This window comes from Paroedura picta, chromosome 3 (assembly GCF_049243985.1).
Source record: "Paroedura picta isolate Pp20150507F chromosome 3, Ppicta_v3.0, whole genome shotgun sequence".
NCBI classification, from domain to species: Eukaryota; Metazoa; Chordata; class Lepidosauria; order Squamata; family Gekkonidae; genus Paroedura; species Paroedura picta.
Genome location: NC_135371.1, coordinates 95,902,495 through 95,920,817, shown reverse-complemented (window position 1 = coordinate 95,920,817; position 18,323 = coordinate 95,902,495). Strand labels below are relative to the sequence as shown.

The 18,323-nt window shown below is 39.4% G+C and overlaps 1 protein-coding gene across 1 annotated transcript; it reads left to right on the top strand.

Moving 5' to 3' along the window:
* The first annotated feature begins 2,219 nt into the window (after positions 1 to 2,219).
* On the top strand, positions 2,220 to 17,589 carry ZCCHC10 (zinc finger CCHC-type containing 10). The gene is made up of 4 exons (XM_077326926.1): positions 2,220 to 2,376; positions 10,796 to 10,954; positions 14,063 to 14,104; positions 15,485 to 17,589. The coding sequence occupies exons 1-4, from the start codon at positions 2,306 to 2,308 to the stop codon at positions 15,753 to 15,755; spliced, it is 543 nt and encodes a 180-aa protein (XP_077183041.1). The 5' UTR covers positions 2,220 to 2,305; the 3' UTR covers positions 15,756 to 17,589.
* Positions 17,590 to 18,323: the final 734 nt, after the last annotated feature.

Sequence of the window (18,323 nt, the reverse complement as noted above, 5' to 3'; positions counted from 1 at the left end):
TTAGACAGCACTTTTGATATAGTGAAAGTTTTTTCATTTGTGGAGTATTTGTGTTTGTGGAAAAGAGTATTTGTGGAGCTGACAATATGAATAATGGGTTTTAAGAGGAAATGATAATTATTTCAAGTTTTTTAAGCTCAGCTGGGTTGGGGATTGTGGTATAGCCACATTCTAGAGCTCAGGACAAGCTCAATAGTACACTATAACATGATTATAGCTCTTACATTAACGCAATTACTTACAAGTGAACAAGTTGTAGTCATTACCTTGTGACAGAAGGAAGCATTCCCAGTTTGTCTCTTCCTCTTGTCACAAACTTAATAGCAAACTAGCAGCAGTTCATACAGCTGGCCTATTAGAGAGGAACTTCAGTAGCTGTGATTCAGACTGCTGTGAGTCAGGATACACCTTGATTGAAGTATTGGATATTAGGCACCAGAGATTAGTTTTGATGACAGCAAAAAGCAATATGAGTACCTGCAAGAGCAACATGAGGCCTTACATATAGTATTATGAAAAGTAGTTGAATATCACACAAGGACAACAAGCAATCATTAAGATATTGCAATTAAAATATTCAGAAATGGGAACTGCTTTTTTGTTCAGTAATTATCACAGAGAGTAAAACATCTAGCTAAAGCAATGACATGTTTAAATTGTACGCAAGGCATGTAAATGGTTTGCTGTTGCATCAAGGGGATGTAATTTTTACAGTGGTTAATAACGCATGTGGCAATGCGCTAGGAACCTCTGATACTAATTAGATATGGTGACACCTATATCAGTTTCTGAATATAAAAGGAAGATACTCAAGCCACCTGAGCCCTCTGGGGAAGGGCAGCATACAAGGAAAGACAGAAAGAAGATATTCAGTGGAGAGTATATTACAGCATATTTAAAATTAAATTGTATTTAAGTAAACAATGTAGGAATAATTCATTTTTGTGTATATCTGATTTCATTTCCAAATCAGATTTTCAATGAAATGGTCAACAGTTTAAATTAAAGGTTACCAGCCCTGTGTTTTTATGGACAGAGAATTTGAATCTTCATTTGTGGCATGGCAGAGAGACATTAACAGATAAAGCATCTTTATAAGGGGTACATTTACACTTTTTGATTTCTATTAAAAAGGCATGGAGTGTCTGTCCATAAGAAAAGCAGCAACCCTACATGATGCTTTGAAAACTAGCAGCTGAAATATACCAGCAAGAATGTATCCTGTGGATTCAAAATGGCACAGATAGGTGGATGTGAAAGTTGTCAAATGCTTACAGTTGTGTGTGTGCGAAGCGTTGTCAAGTCAGGGATGATTTATGGCAACCTGGTAGGTTTTTCAAGGCAAGAGACATTCAGAAGTGGATTTGCCTTCCTCTGCATAGCAACTCTTGAATTCCTGTTTAGCTTTTGAGATCTGACAAGATTGGACTAGCCTAGGCCACCCAGGTCAGTTAACAGTTACTAATTCGGTACTATCACAGTGCCACTTAAGTTATGAACTGGAATGTAAGGCCCAAATCTGAGGCATCCGAATAAGGGTGAAAGAGAGATGTACAGTTCTGTAGCAGTGAGAAAGGACAACTGGCTTTGCAATATCCTGTGTAGGACTGTGACTACAAAATGGATCTTGACAAGAACCCTTCAGAAGAAAGAGTAAATATCTAGCGACACTGTCTAAGAATAGAGCCATGTTGCCTTCCTCCCTCCCTTTAAATACTCTGTCAGCGTCAACATAAAACCCTGATGCTGCTGTCACAACTACAAGGCAAAGCTGGCTGACGTTGGGAGGACGACTGACAGGATTGAGGACAGACGGGGGATTAAATTGTATAGGTCGGAAGGTGGAAAGACCTCTGGAAGTCGTGGCCGCAGCACAGCACCGCAGTTTTCCACATTAAGGCGGCAATCCAGTGCACGCCTCCCTGAGAGAAACGTTTCTCTCCCTAACTGGCCAACCCGGAGAAATTTACAGTACTTTTGGAAGAAATATTAAAATTCCGATCCTAAACTACGGTAGGGACACCTTGCTTTGCGTCTCTCTCGTGTTTCCCCCTCCCCCAGGCATCCTCAGGGAAGAAACCTTCAACTCAATCATCAGGCTTGGGGAGGACGTCGGCGTGACCATAACTCTTGCGCAGCCTTCGAAGGAAAAGACTATGAAGCTGCCCCCGCACCCTCCTCACGATTCACCCGCCGGTCGCGCATGCCCATTCCCCCTCCCCGTCCTCGTTGCCCCGTGAATTTTTCCACCTCGACTGAATCCTCCAATAGGGCGGAAAAAAGAGGGCGGAGTTCCCGACATGCAATGTGCGGCGTTGCCCGGCCGGTGGCTAAGATGGCGACTCCCATGCATCGCCTTATCGCTCGGCGACAGGCGTGAGTTTGTGTTTGCGGGGCTGAATATTTTGGGGAGGGGACACAGAAGAATGGGTGATGGGGATGGCGTTAATAGTAATGGGGTGGCCGTGGAGAAGCGACGCGATGCCCTAAAGGGGATTGTTAGGAAGCTAGGACTGTGCTACTTTTTAAAATGTCAGCTGAGAGAGTGCAAGTTGGAACATGGGGTAGCCTTTTAAAAACTCAGAAATACTCTAGAATATTTATGTGCTTCAGGATTTAGGAATGTCGTTGTTCCTGTGTTTCTTGCTTTTGCATCCGAAGGAAGGAGTGCAGTTTGTTTGTGGAAAGAACTATATTCAAGGTTTTGATGTGTTATAAATCCTTTACCATTTCACCTCATTCTCGGCTCTGCGAAATCAAAATGGTCACAATAGAGTGGCCAGAAGTAACTGTGTTTCTATCACTTACTAGAAAGAGTTCTTGGTTAGGATTTTTGACTGGGCCTTAGTGATAATTTAGAAGAACACTGTTGTCCCATTTTCTTTTCTAGTGTGCTTACCTTGTTTGGTCGTACCTGCAGTATAAGCTGCTTCTGTTATTAAATACTGTTTTGTACAGAGAGGTGCTATTTCTAAATCTATGCAAAGTCCTATACTCACACTGCATTAATTAATAGATTACTTTTCCTCTACGCTGTGCCAGTGAAAGCTTATTAAAATTGGTAACTGGTTCTCTCAAAAGCACCCAGTTCAATCTGATTACACGTCCAGTTTTACAGTTTGTCTCTCTGCCCCTTGCTCTATAGAGCATGGTTTCATATTTAATTTAGTCGGCTTTGTAGCCTAATGTGACCTCAGTTTGGGTCTATAGCATTTAAGTCCTTAAACATTATTGTTTAATTATTGGTGAAAAATTCACTACATCCCTACTCATTTGTGTTAGCTTCCGTAGGCCTTAATTCAAACGTCTAATAATAACTATAATAAATTTAATTTATAGCCTGCCTTCCTCCTAAGATTCAGAATGGTTTACATAAAAATATATAAATGCATAAAACCTCCTAACCAGCATAACTCCCAAGGTACTAAGATGGCCAGGTCCCTCCTATTTCCCGGTCATCTAACAAGGGGTGCACTAGAGATTCTATAGCGCAGCCTGGGGGGGTGGTGCTCTGTTGCTCTTACTGACCCAGCCTCAACCATAGACCTGGCAGAAGAGCTCTGTTTTTGCGAGCCCTGCAAAACTTTGCCAACTCCGTCAGGGCCCTCAGCTCTCCTGGGAGCCCATTCCACCAGGTCACTGTGTTCTGTTCATGTTGCGTACTCTGTTCACATTCCATACCACTTGGTTCATCTTTCTCCACTTCTTGAACTCACAGTATCAAGACTTACTCATCTACTTTCCCTGGCCATCCATATCTGTCTGTCTATATACTCCCTCAAGAGTGCTTTGCTCTATTAATTCCAGCAAGTTGGTGGTCCTCAGCCTCAAGTCTGGCCTCAGTCATTACTTGGACATTTTCCATCCTGTTTGTACATCCTGAGCTGGTTCTCCTGTAAGGGGAATTTAAAAATCATCATCAAATAAATAAATTCTTGCAGATAACATCATAGCACTGCTTATTTATGTGATAGTAATGCACATGCATAGGGTTGCAGCCAAACAGCTTGATATATACTTATTTACTCAGGCAAATTCCAATGAGTCTGTTTCAAGCATGTATGAGAATGTAGCTTTAAATATGGCAATTAGCATTTGAGATGGTGATAGACTGTGTTTTAACTGGGAGCTAATTTGCTTTATCCCAAAGCATATTGACTAATTACAGTGTACTAAAACATAATATTGAGTTTTAACTCATGCAACAAAACATTAACACATTGCATTATGGAATGTGAGATTTGAAGGCCTGGTCTAGAAACCATTTTTAGAGTTTCATTGATTGATTGACTGGATTTGTAACCTGCCATTCTTGGAAACCAGCTCGCGGCAGGTAACAACAATGATCCAAAAATAAAACTCCATAAATACCCATTCAACAAAATTACAACCCCAAACAGATGGCAACATTTCATATGGGAATTGAGAGTTATGCTCTGAGCTTTTTGGAAAACTTATATATTGGCCCAAACAGTCTTATTTCAGCTATAAAATTGTCACTGGTGTAGGTTAAGTAGATTGCCCATGAAGCATCAATAATATAATCTTCTACTATGTTAAAACTATTTTGAAGACAGTACAAATATTCTCAGATAGTTTTCTGATGGTGACCTAAATCTGACTCTTGTTCTATATACAAGCAAAAGAACATTCTATACCTTTTAGGAATAATCCCTGTATGATAGACAGATGTGACAGAAAAATACATAACTCAGTACATCCTTGGCACATATACATATAGCTCTGACTGTCTTTTTTTCCTCTTTGTCTTTTGGTAATGCAGTATTTCTATGTTCTGCATTATAATAGTAAACAAATACATGTTGCTTCTTAATGTTGTCGTTTTCAGAGCTACTTTCATGTATGCTGTGAAATATTTAGTTAAACTCTGTAAAACATGCTTTGACTTTAAATCAGATCTTCTTTAAAAATATCTCTAGATTTGAAAATTACCTACAGAATGTAAATCCAGCAACCAAAGCCAAGTGTCCAGTGCTTTTAATGTTGAATAGCATCCAAAGATATGTGAACACTTATTGCGGGTTAACTGGTTTGTGGATAACTTTTAAATGTTTAAATTAATGGTAACTGATCATAAGAATATTTTAAGGTAGTTATAAAAACAATTGGAAGCCTCTTACAGTTAATAGCAAAGTTATAACAACTTACCGTTACTAATCTAATAATTTTTGGGGAATTTCTATGTATTCAATAGAATGTACAGGATGAAGCAGTTAAATGTCCTTAACACTGTTGATTATTGGGTATTGATTGTGAAATTACATTGTTTCATGCAAGTTTTTCACTGTTGAATATGTTCTGTGTTTCAATCAAGATGTTCATTGTACTGTATTGCTTTATGAGAGTTACAGTGTAAACAGCCCAGAGCCAAAAAGGGAGGGCGGTATATATAAATATAATAAACAAACATTCAAATTAGGATAGTACCATTTATATGGTTTTCAGTAATGACTGTACAGAGTTATGCCCTTTGACTTTAGCGGTCTTAGAAGGGTGTAGAAAGATATAGAAGGATTGCACTCCAAATCAAATCAAAATTCCTTGATGTTTAGGTGTAACAACATTTGCTTTTGGATGTGCTTGCTTTTCAGTTCTGTGAGACACTGCCTGTGTAGACAGAATGTTACAAACATGCCTTTTAAAGGTGATGTGTGATGGAAAGTGCCATGAAGTCACAGCTGATTTATGGTGACCCCGTAGGGTTATCTATGGAAGAAACATCCCAAGGAGGTTCGCCATTGCCTGTCTGTGTGTAGAGACCCTGTTATTCCTTAGAGATCCTATCAAAAAACTAGACAGGGCTGACCTTGCTTAACTTCCAAGGTCTGACAAGATCCAGTTGGCCTGGATGTTTAAAGGCTATATGTAATGATAATTGCAAACATGCTCAGCTAGGGCAGCTATCTTATCATGGTAAACTGTTCTAAAAATAATTCTGTAAGTCTATCCCCAGAGCATTAGGCTTTCTAAATGAAATCCTAAATCTATAGACACCGACAGCATTTATTTTTTAATGTGTTGAAAGTCTACCTAAGAATGCCAGAGCACCAATTTTGTGTCAAAGCAATTGTCTATCTTAATCTAACATCCTGTTTTACCCAGTGGCCAATCAGAAACCTACAAGCAGTGCATTTAGGCCATGCCTTCTTTTTACTTTTTTCCCAGCATTGGCATTTAAAGAGTTACTATTTTGGAATATGCAGTCCCTTGTGTGGTATCACGATCTATAGGGTCCTATGACCCTTGACAGTGGCATTTTGGGCACAGGAGACTGCTGGAGGAATGGGCAGGTGATGATGAATTATTTCCAGCAAATTGCTATTGACATCAGTTTTGATCCAGCCACAGATTTCATTGCTTCATGTTCTTTGCAGTGTTAGACATTTGATAGAATCTTTTAAGATGTGTATCCTGCAGACAGCTATGTTTAATAAATTCATAGGGTATAATTTAAAGCAATGCTGAGATTAGCTGATGTTGCACAAAAACTTTGATGTTTGTCTCCATTTTTAAAGGATGGATCCAGCCAGTTCAGTGGGATTCATATGAGTACTGTGATATAGATGTAGCTTCTGATCTTCATCTCCCTTAGCTAAACACAAGATATCTGTCTTCACTGGGTTTTTCTTCCCCTGCTGGAATGGGATCTCAAACTAACCTTATGTCAAAAAGCCACCACATTAATTTTTAAATAGTCTACGCAATGTAATCATTAGACATAATGCAATATAATTTAGTTTCAAAACAAATTACCTTTAAAATTATAACAATGTGAGTAATTAATAGAACCATTTAAAAAACTTGTATTCTGTAACAAAGCTGCTTAAACTATGGGTAGCAACCCCATATAGGGTTGTGTAAACTGAGGGAATTTCTGCAAATTAGTAAAAAATAGTGTAATGCCCATGGAATAGCGAAGCACTAAATAATATTGCGCCTCTCAAGCCCTCCTCACCTTTTTGCTGTCTTGCCTTTGTCTGCTTTCTTTTCATGCATCTTACCCTCCTCATCTGCTGCTGGAAGAGGTAGAAGTGAGCAATGCACATCACGCTTCCGCCTGTCAATCAATTCAGGCAACCAGTCCCCTTTCTCCAACAATTTAAAGGTCCTGCGATGCCCGCTAACTTTTTAAAATTCATATTTCTCTGTTGCATATATTCATAAATGCATAGTGCTTTCTCATTATGGTATCACGAGTCCTTTGATAAATTAGAAAATCAATATCATTCCTGGTATTTTTTTGGGGGGGGGGAGAAAACTTTCAAGAGGCACACTTTGTTGAATAAAATTTTCTTTTATTTTTGGCATTGCCTATACGCTTGTCTGCCTGTTTATTGCTCCAGGTACGTCACCATTTTTGAAAAGAAATTCCCATCCCCGAGAACAAGGAAAAGGGAGGGAGGCAGGTGTGAGGGAGGGACTAAGCAGGCAACTTCAGCATGTTTGAGCCTACATACCTTTTTTCCGCTGTCTGCCTGCTGGATGCTCTCTAGTAGCTACCGCTTTATAGGTTGATGAACCCACTTTATGCGATTCCTAAAGAAGCACTTTTAAATGGAGGATGTAGCGAGCTGTCAGCTGGATGTGGGTGACGTTGTGTGCATGGGCTGGAATATTCAGCTTGCAATTGACTGGCATGATGCCACATTTAACGGGTGCAGAAATGCCCTGAATGTTGGTGTAGTGAATCCAGGACTTCCAACCAGTATGGAAAGGGAGCATCTGCAGCTGCTTTAAGGGAAAAGCCCTGTTGCACTTGTGTGTCTGCTTCCTGACTGATTTGGTTCCTGAGCTTGCAGACTTGCCTCGGAGCTCCAGAGCTGTTTTTCCTTCTCCGTTCGACTGCTAGCTTCTTCCCACAGCCCCAGGCTTCTGGGCCACACCTGACTTCATTGTAGCTGCTTTATAAACGGCTGAGCAAGTTTGGGGGGAGGAGAGACTAGGGAGGGATTCAGATCTGCAACAGGAGAAAATGAAGGTTTTCTTATGAATTTGGGGGGGGGGGGGAGACTTTTCAGTCCTGGAAGAGAGAAATGCGGCTATGGTGTGCTTTTCCCATTTTTCTGTCTGTCTTTCTTTTTTTGATAGGGAGTTTGTATTAAATAGTTTTAAGATGTAATTACTATTTGTAAAGATCCAGCCTTCTTCTGGCTCCCCCTGGAACTCCCTGGATGGCAGGGCAGGGTCTGCCTTGCATCAGAGGCTGAGGGTTGAAGTGGGTCAATCATTCCTCATGCGTCAGACCCAAAGAATGGCCATTTGAGATCAGTTATCCCTCTGGGATCCATAAGATGCAACACCCCCCTTCTGCCTTTAAGTAAAGGTGAATAGAGATAAGAGAAAATGTGACCTACAACATCCCTCTATTTTAAAAAACAAACAAACTTATAGACTAACCTGTACTGCACTGCATATTCCTCTATAATCTGTGGAGTTTTCTGGTTCCTGGTTCAGAATTAGGGATGCCAGCCTCCAGGTGGGACCTGGGGATCCCTTGGAACTACAGCTTATCTCCACACTAAAGAGTTCAGCTTCCCTGGAGAAAAGGGATGCTTTGGAAGGCACATGTACAAATGCAAGCTTTGCATTTTTAGCACTCCTAATGAAAGATGTGCTGTCTATATTTGAGCCTGGTAATGCAGCACAGCAAGACAAAGACACCTATTTAGGGAGAGCTGCTGAAGTTGTGAATGCTTGCATTTCTGTCCTTAAAGAGAAGTAAAGCAGACATTCTCTTTCAGGAATTTTTGGGGAAAACATCTGAAATATGTGAACATAGAAACATAGATGTTGATAGCTGAAAGGGAAGGTAAAAGAAAAATGAAGCAAAAACATTTTAAGGATTTCCTTGCTGAAGGTAGTATAGGAACAAATGGTAACATTTCTCATATGAACTTTAAGAAGGTATTCAGTGAAGTCCATGATTATTCCATTGCTTGGCCATCACCCCATCCTATTAAGTCTGGCTGAAATGGCAAGCTATTGTTTGTCTTCACCTCTCCATTGAAGGATATTAAATTCTGGTACACTTATGGTAAAGTTTTAATATCCTGAAAGTTAGCAGAGTACCTTGTATGGCTAATAAGCTCCGCATGCAGAGCTTATTAGCCATACATTAAAACAACAAACAAAGCAAAGTATATTCTCCAAGGTTGTACTTAACTAATATAGGAACTATTTATTAGTGAACTTAATTGTACACATTTAGATGTAAAGAGAAGATTTCTATTCTAGTCTAAATAGCTGGATGGAGAGAGATGCTTAAGGCATTTCTTATCCATCATGTTGCAGGCTTGAGGAATGGAGAAGAAGGCTACTTATAGAAGGCTACTTTTTGACAATTTGTTGCTATAACTGTTAGTGACAATGAAATAACTTAAAAGCTTCATATCTGAAGGATTCACATATCTATCTTTTCAAGTGCCTGAACACTATCATCTTAAATTCAAGAGGTATACTGATACCTAGTTTTTAGCCAGCCAGCTGGACCACAATTATCCCAAGCATCTGTAAAGTGTGTCCAAAGAATTTCAATTATTTTAGCAGATGATGAACCACACCTCCAACATTTATTCTGCAGCAAATGTTACATGTCTGATAGTTTGTGGGGAGTCAAGAGTATATCATTTAGCATTTTTTCATACTTGCTAACGAGCACTGTCTTACATGAATCAAATTAATTGTGTTTGGGACAAGTGTGTATTAAAATGAACAAATACAGCTTTGAATAGAGTTTCTAATTTACTAAATAGTAATTTGATACACCATCCCCCAAAACTGTTCACCAAGGCATAAAGAACATTAAAAGGTAACATAATAAAATGACCATGAAAATAGAAACCTAGCAGTATCTTATACTTTGATCTTGAGTACTTTAAGTACATCATGAGAACCTTTTCTACAGCATCTTTAGATTTTATAGTCTATTAAAATTTTTAGCAAGATAACTGAAAAGAGGCGGTAGGACTTCTCTCTTTAGTTTTACTCTAATGTGACAGTTGACAATAAATATATTTACTTGAGTAGAAGCATATATGCTCTGCATAAACAAAAGTTCACTCAAGTTTAGTGCTAAACTTGCTATTTGTTTAACACTAGTCACTAGTGTTAATAATAGATGCCCATGCGAGGATACATCTGTACCTCACATAGCCAGTATGCAATGACAATTCAAATACTTAGTCACTTCTAAATTATTTGCTTCAATGGACATAGAAATCTAAAACTCTGGGACTGTGCTGTAAATCGGAATTTGTTGTCCTTTGTGCAATTTCTTTTTTGTTTACTGCCATGTGAGATAAAAACAGGATAGGGTGCCATTAATTTTAAGTGATGGGTCTTTCTTAAAGTTAATGTTTTAGAGTTGTAGAAAATGATTTTCAGTGTGGAATTTGTTTCATGTTAGGGTATGTGTTTCTCAGATAATAATAATAATAGTAACAACATTAACAAGTTTTATAGCCATCTCTTTTCTTGAAGACATATAGCATCCCCCTTTGGGTAAAAATTAAGAGAAATTTCTAATTATATTGGCTAAATGTAGAACTAAATATAGTTCACAATTAGGGCCATTCATTCCACCCACATAAGTACCATAATGTTTTATAGAGAATTGTGGGGAAAGAACTCAATAGTGCGCTTTAGAACAATTCTTACACATGAAACCACAGTTGGCGACAGGAAACCAAAACTGGCATGTTAGCATCTTCTGTGTTCAATATCCTGCTTGTAATCCAAGTCATCTGGTCTCTAGCTGTGTTGCTTATTTTTACAGGGAGGCAAACAAGCAACATGTGAGATGTCAGAAGTGTTTAGAATTTGGACATTGGACTTACGAATGTACAGGGAAAAGAAAATACCTTCACAGACCTTCAAGGACAACAGAGTTAAAAAAAGCACTGAAAGAAAAAGAGAAGCAATTATTACAACAAAGGTAAGATCAATCATGTGGGAAAATTCCTGCCATCTGTATAGAAGTTTATGCATAAAGTCCAGTAGTACCTGAGAGCCTTAAGCCCCATTGGCTGCAATGGGGAAAAGACATGTTTCTCACCCAAACATACTGAAAGTAAACTCCTACAATCATAGTCTTTCTCTCATGTTGGGAACAGTTCACAGGATTATATTCTTCCTTTAACTATAGTTTATCATGTTATTAACACTGTGTGTTCATAGTCTAGTATTTGAAACCTGGATTAGCCTTACTAAATATAACAATAAACCATAGGTAATGACATTTGCATTTGAAAGATAAGGGACTTGGGGATAGATGCATGATGGTTATGTGACTATACCTAACACCATGGATCAATCTATTTCAGTATTGTCCACTCTGATTAGCAGCAGAGGTCTGGGTTCTTGGTCTTCCCTTTTTATGGAGGCCAAGGTCACAAAAGTAGCTCAGCTGATGTTTTACCATCTCCACTAAGCAAAGCTATTAATAGCCTATCTGTCCCTGGATCACCTTGCCACAGTGATCCACATGATAGTCATCTCCAGGTTAGACTTCTGTAACTCACTCTACGCGGGCCTGCCCTTGCCCCTGCTCCAGAAATTACAGTTTATACAAAACGCAGCTGCTAGGGTACTCACTTAGGACACCATGGAGAGCTCATATCCATCCTGTGCTGAGACAGCTGCATTGGCTGCCGGTTGAGTACCAAATGTTCATGGTACTGGTTTTGACCTTTAAGGCTACATGTGGTCCAGGGCCTGTGTACCTGAGGGACCATCTAACTCGCTATGCCCCATGTAGGTCATTGCGCTCTGCATTGGGAAACAGACTGGAGGTCCCTGGGCCATGTGTATTCTGTCTGGCCTTGACTAGGGCCTGGTCATTTTCCTGGTGGAACGAGCTCCCAGACGGCTGAGGGCCCTGTAGGAGCTGGTAGAAAGGAGGAAATTGCTGCCTGTGACTCACCTCCCCCCCCCCCCCGCTGCAGGCCCACCAAGGCCTGGAGAAGCTGTGGCGGGGCTTCTCGGGGCAGGGGGAAGCACTGGCTGGGACCCCTCTCTCCCCCCTGTCCTGGGCAGGGTCACCGAAGCCTGGAGAGGCCACAACAGGCCTTTTTCTGCTGGAGGGGAGCACTGATGGGGGTCGTGCCTTCCCCCCCCCATGCGCCGGCGAGGCCAAAGCTTGCCTCCCTTCCTAACCAGGCCCTGGCTGTGATTCCAGGCCCTCCCTCCTCCTCCTCCTCCTCCCAGTACATGCTTGCTGGCTGCCTTACCTCTCAGTCAGTTGAGTGGAGAGGGCTGGCAGTGGAGGGTGATATAGCCAGGGGCGGGACAGCCTACCTGATGGCTGTTAGTTGGACAGGCAATGAGTCCCAACTCCTCCCACCACCCCTTTTCTGTTTTATTTATGGTACAAATTGTGCTGGCTGTTGAAACTCATTATACCACTAACTGTTGAGGCTGTTTGAACTGATAGTAACAAACAAGACAATATCAGCTCTTCAATTGAACTAGTGGATCTACTGACAATGTTGGTATAGTATCATGTTTGTAAACTTATTCTGCCATAAATGTCTTCCTTCATGGGTAATACTACTTTGCTGGGACAAAAGGTCTGGTGTTGATTTCACTTACCTGAGTGTAGTATTTATTTATCAGCCCAGTCCTATGCAGTTAAGTGCATCTAAGCTATTGGAACTGCCAAAATCTGTATAGGACTGCACCAGGATAGCCTTTCTGCTGTTGCTTGTTGGTGGCTTTAACCCCCCCCCCCCAAGCAAGGATTTATTTTTTTGTTAGAGCTTGCTTTTGAGATCTCATCCTAAATTTCTCTATGTAAATAAGTGTCTCATATATTTTGCTATTCTAATAAAACTTAGAATGTTTATAGAATACTTCATAGAAACTTGGTAATCCTTAAAACATACTGTAGGCCACTATTACTTCTGCAGAGCAGATAGATGCTGAATTTGAGAGCAGTACTTTGTGGAAGGCCAGCTAATGAGTTCATGACCAAGGCGGTCTTTAAACTGTGTTATGCCCAGCACTCACATTTGATCAGTGCACTACCAAATATGTACAAATGAAGGAAGAGTTTTACCGCCATTAAAATGTGGGTTATTTTGAAGTAAATACAATGCAGTATGGTGAGATTGTTGCCAATTTTGTGTATTCCCTCCATTATATATACAATGCATCATTCTTGTATTGGTCTGTTCTTTTAAATCCCTCCACTAATCGCAGTGGAAACAGAACTACAATGTTGTAATCCTGTCCTGTAGTTATAATAGACATTTGTTTGTCTTGTTGTCCCAAGGGAATGGTCAATATTTCAATGGTTAATACGGTTTTGTATGTTAAAACCTGTCCCACACCGTTATTAAAATTTTCTCTTGAGATTTAAAACATGTTAACTAGAGGTAAGGGAAATATAAAAATATCAGCTGTAATCACTCAGGTACTGTAGCTGGTCTCTTTCCATTCCTTTTAATGGATTGTTTTGTAGAGCAGCTGTCCCCAACTCCTGGTCCAGGGACCGGGATCGGTCCGTGGATCAGTCGGTACTGGGCTGTGGCTCCTGTGTGTTGCCTCGGGGGCTGCCCTGCCACTCTGCCACCGGCTCACCTTTGGTGCTTTCCAGCGGCTGCCATGGCTGGGCCTCCCCCTCGGTGTGGCACTGTGCAGCTGCTGCTGGCAGCGCCCCCCAGTGGGTGGCGGGAAGTCAGGAGTGCTGGCGGGAAAGCAAGCGGAGCAGGGGCTCAGGCGGCAGCAATGTCCCTCAGCAAAAGACTGCCCCCCCAGGCCTCAGTAAAATTGTCAAGCATTGACCGGTCTGCAGTGATAAAAAGGTTGGGGAGCACTGTTGTGGAGGCAAAGGCTACTTTAAAATGCTTTTAGCTCTATTAAATTTAGTGAATGTAGGCAGTCAACATGTTTATAGTTGATGTCCACATCTTTTTTACTCAGGCCTTCTGTTTATCTTATCACTTGCTAGAAAAGTTGGTTTTTCCAGTAAGTCTTAACATATCTCTTCATTTATTTTTCCACTGTTATTAATAAAAATCATTTCCTCCTACTTTTTAATTAGCTCTGGAGAAAGCACTACAGAGAAGAAGAGCAAGAAGAAAAGGTATGTGATGTGATTAAATCTGAAAAGTGAACAAATTATCCCTGCCCACTGGACAGATTCTCGTGATGATCAGTTTGACAATACTTATTAAGAAGTATTGTCCAGCAGGGTTCATTTCTCAGAAAACATGCTTAAGATGAAATTGTATGTTGAGTTGGTTCCAATATTGTATTATGCACTTTTAACATATTTCATTGCAGTTTTCTTTGCCCTCTTAAATATAACATCTTTGTTTTCCTTCAGCCTTCACTACTTTATCTTGCCTCTTACTGTGGTAATAGATGTGCATGTGTGCACATGCATACACACACGTGACTGGCAAGCCAAAGTAGAAGTTGTTGTCAAAATTGTAGAAGGAAAAAATACATTTTATACATAATTTTAAATGCAAAACTAGAGGGTTTACTGTTCTGCAGTATTTGTTTATCCTCTTTCTATATGTGCACATGTAAGTTGTATCTATTCTTAATTTTCAAGACCATCTGAAACTTGCAAGGCTATATAGAAGTTGTCACTTCATACACCGTAAATCTACCACTTTGCTCTATCTCTTGCTGTTTTGGATCCTGGAATTAATTAATTAATAAATAAATAATCTTGTTTCTAGAGATCCCGGAAAACTGAATATTCTGATCTAAACTTAGCTATTTTACAGGCTTGCCTTCTTCTAGAAAAGGATGAATAAAGGATCTTAATGGAAAATGCATTTACACATACAACATCATTTTAAGAGTGTAATTCCAGAAAGTTCTTTGGCCTCAATTTATAAAGGCTTGAGGGTTTTTTTTGTTTTTTTGAGTCATAAAGATTGTAGAACACTTGGTGTACCCAGATCTTTGATTGCAGCTTCACTAAAATCTGAGATTAATTGAACCTCTCTGCTTAAATATTCTTATTTTTAGTGATAAATCCATGGAGCTAGAAATCATTACGTCTTTCTAGGAGCTAAAGCTCTGTTAACATTTGAGTTTCTCACTTGCACAGTAACTGGCACAACAATGTTGCTTGATTGTATCTTATTTGAATAACAAACTGAACTTTTAAAATCAGGGAAGCAACACTTCCCTTGCTAAATAATTAAAGGTTACTCTTATATTTATTTTAACAACAAGCCCTAGACATCTCCCAAATATTTTGGAAATGCCACAGCTTTCTTTCTTGCCTTCTCACTGGAGCCCACATCCCACGTGGCTTTGGTTTGCGCAAGTGCCATGAACCCAGCGTAACTTTTCAATGTCATGGTCACAGGTAGCCCTCTTCCTTTTGGGGCTGTGTACTACCTATGAAAAGCAGAATTGAAACATGTTTGGTAGACTCCACTAGCTTTTGATACAAAGTTGTTGAGTGACAACCACTGATCCGTCTAACATTTTTACGCAGATCTAAAAGTGTGACAAGTTCCAGCACGAGTAGCAGCAGTGTCAGTTCTGCCAGCGAGTCGTCTTCTGAGAGTGAAGATTCGTCCTCCTCCTCTTCAGATGACAGTGACAGTGATGCCAGCACTTCCACTTCCACTTCCTCCCCTTCTTCAAGTAGTTCTTCCAGCTCTTCTGACTTTGAGACGGATTCCAGTTCCTCCAGTAGTAGCAGCAGTACCAGTACAGACAGCAGCACAGATGATGAGCCACCAAAGAAAAAAAAGAAGACATAGTTTGATGCAGGGTCAGAACTCTGGTGTCAGCGTTTAAAAACGAGGTCATGTTTTAAATAGTATTTATGGCCAAACAAAATGAACATGACAATTTTTATAATTTGGGAAAAAAAACAAAGTGTAAGTGTTTTAAAGGGTAGTCCAGTAGGGTATTGAAAAGCTGTTAAATGACAAGTGATGATTATTGAAAGAGTATTTTTGTGGGTTATTGTTTAATAGGAAAGGCTACTTCATTTAATTTTTAAAGAACTCTATCAAAGGTTTATATGAACGAAGGTCCAGTCACCCTGATGTTTACATGCTAGGAAGCAACCCTATTTCTTTGAACCATCCTGCGTTGTGTAGTAGAGCAACGTTTATGCCATGTTCATGTTGCAAGCAAGATGGAAGGAGGGTGAATATGAAGTTTTATTTCAGTTGGCTGACAATATAGCAAAGCCATATCAAATCTCTGCTAAGCATTAAAGAGGAAATGATGATATTGCATCAAATATAAATAAAATAGATTTACTTTTTTCCCGAATGGCTTTTCTGGGTCAAATCTTAGTTGCAATGTCATTCTTTTGTCAGTGCTGATCTGTTGGTCAATATGTTTGTGTTTATATATACTCCCAGATCTTGTTTTACATAACAAAAACAGACATTTGTGCACAGATTGCTATTCTGGATGTGTTCCCATATATGCAAAAGGATGTTTTGCAGAGAACATAGCACAGTAGTGGGCTGCACAAACATTACTGCATTTGGTTTCTCCCAGCAAATGGATGGTCACTGTTATTAGTTGTGAAACTTTAAATTGCCTTTTGGGCTGGGAGAAGCATTTCTCCTTTAAAAGTGAAGAGTACTGTTAGTACCACCAATGTCCATCTGTTCATCAGTGGAGATCCTTACCTGCAGCTGCATACTCAACTCAGTGCTATGCATCAGAATCTTTGGACCAGGGCCAAATGCTTTAATCTTTTTAACAGGACCTGTGTTTAGAGCTTCTTATACTGAAACTTTTCTGAGATGAAGTTCATTCTTATAAAGCATTACTTGCACAGTGCATAGAGAGAGTAGTATTACCATTGTAACAGAAGTGTTTCATCTTTGTGCCTTTTTCATAAAATTAAAAATGTACTTAAAATCCTCATTGTACCTTCCACACATTGATTTGGGAGCCTGGAGAAATGGTAATAACGTACATGCCCTATTTTCAGTGCGGAAGAAAAGTACTGTCATTGGGGCTGGGTTAAAGAAGTGTCTTAAGTTTTTTCCCTTTTGCTATGTTTGGGAAATGATTAATTGTAAAATAAACTGTTGGTTGTATAACTTCCATTGGTTTTCAAGCTACAGTTGCTTGTTTAAATCTGTTGTTCGCATAGCACAAATTTTATATACGAAAAATCTGATATGGAGGACACTTATTTGCTAAGATCATATTACAGTACATGGTTGACAGAAGTGAACTAACTTGCTGTTGTGATGAACCTTAACAATTGGCAATAGTCAATTTGTGATCCAGTCTCCTTTAAGTTTCTTATTGATGGGAGTCTTTTTAAGAGGGAACATGTGGGGGAGAATCTTGAATATCCTAGTCTAGTTAAAATATGAATTAACTATTGAACTATTTTTTATATTTTTATGAAATTGTCGTGTGTAGACTGAATTTTGAATACAAATGTTCTATTTAAATGTTTATGTAAGTTGTGCATTTTAGTCTGTAACCATTTCTATGTTTCGCAGAATTCAGATACTGTACTTCTAATACTACCAGAAAATTTTTGGAGGAGTCATGCTAGAGAATGTATCATTTAAGAGGAAAGATTAATAAATTATTAAAGCAGATGAAGAATGTTAATATTTTGTGTTTATGTACCGAATCAAACCTATAGTTTTGTTTCATTCTGGACTGAAGAATCTGAAGCCATGAAACATAATCACACTAAACACTGCTGGAATAAAATTAGAGAAACCAGCGTGGCTTAAATAAGGGGGGAGGGGGATTGCAGCAATTCACTTGTTCATAATGGAAATGTGTCATTGGAAACAAATTAGGGCACAAAGTTGCTGGGGAAAAACACTTAACAGTGAAGTAAACATCTCAGTGTTTAAAAGGCTATCTTAATATGGATATAAGGAGGGTTAGTTGAGAATAGTTGCAGGCATTATATTCAAATACCTTGAAAAATGACAAAACAAGATTGTGTCAGGCTCATATCTAAGTTCCATTTGGGAAAAAATCAAGTAGTGCAGCCCTCCAGAAATGTCACTACTCCAAACTGTAGATGCGAGCTGAGATTGAGACAACAAAATGGAGGTGGCTTCATTAAGATCAACCAATAGGTGCATTTATCGCAAGCCGTTTCAGGGGCACTTCTAGGAGCAAAAGGAGGTGCCTGCTTCTGTTTTTAGTTACACTATTTGTCTTTGTATACTTGTGTGTATGAAGTGCTCCTGCAGTGTGTCTGACATTGCCATGAACTAAATTAAATTTCTTCCTGTAATGTGCTTTTTAGAAAACAGCCTCTTGATACGTTTTACGGAGTTATAATTTATTAGAAGTGCACTTCCATTTTGGTTTTCATT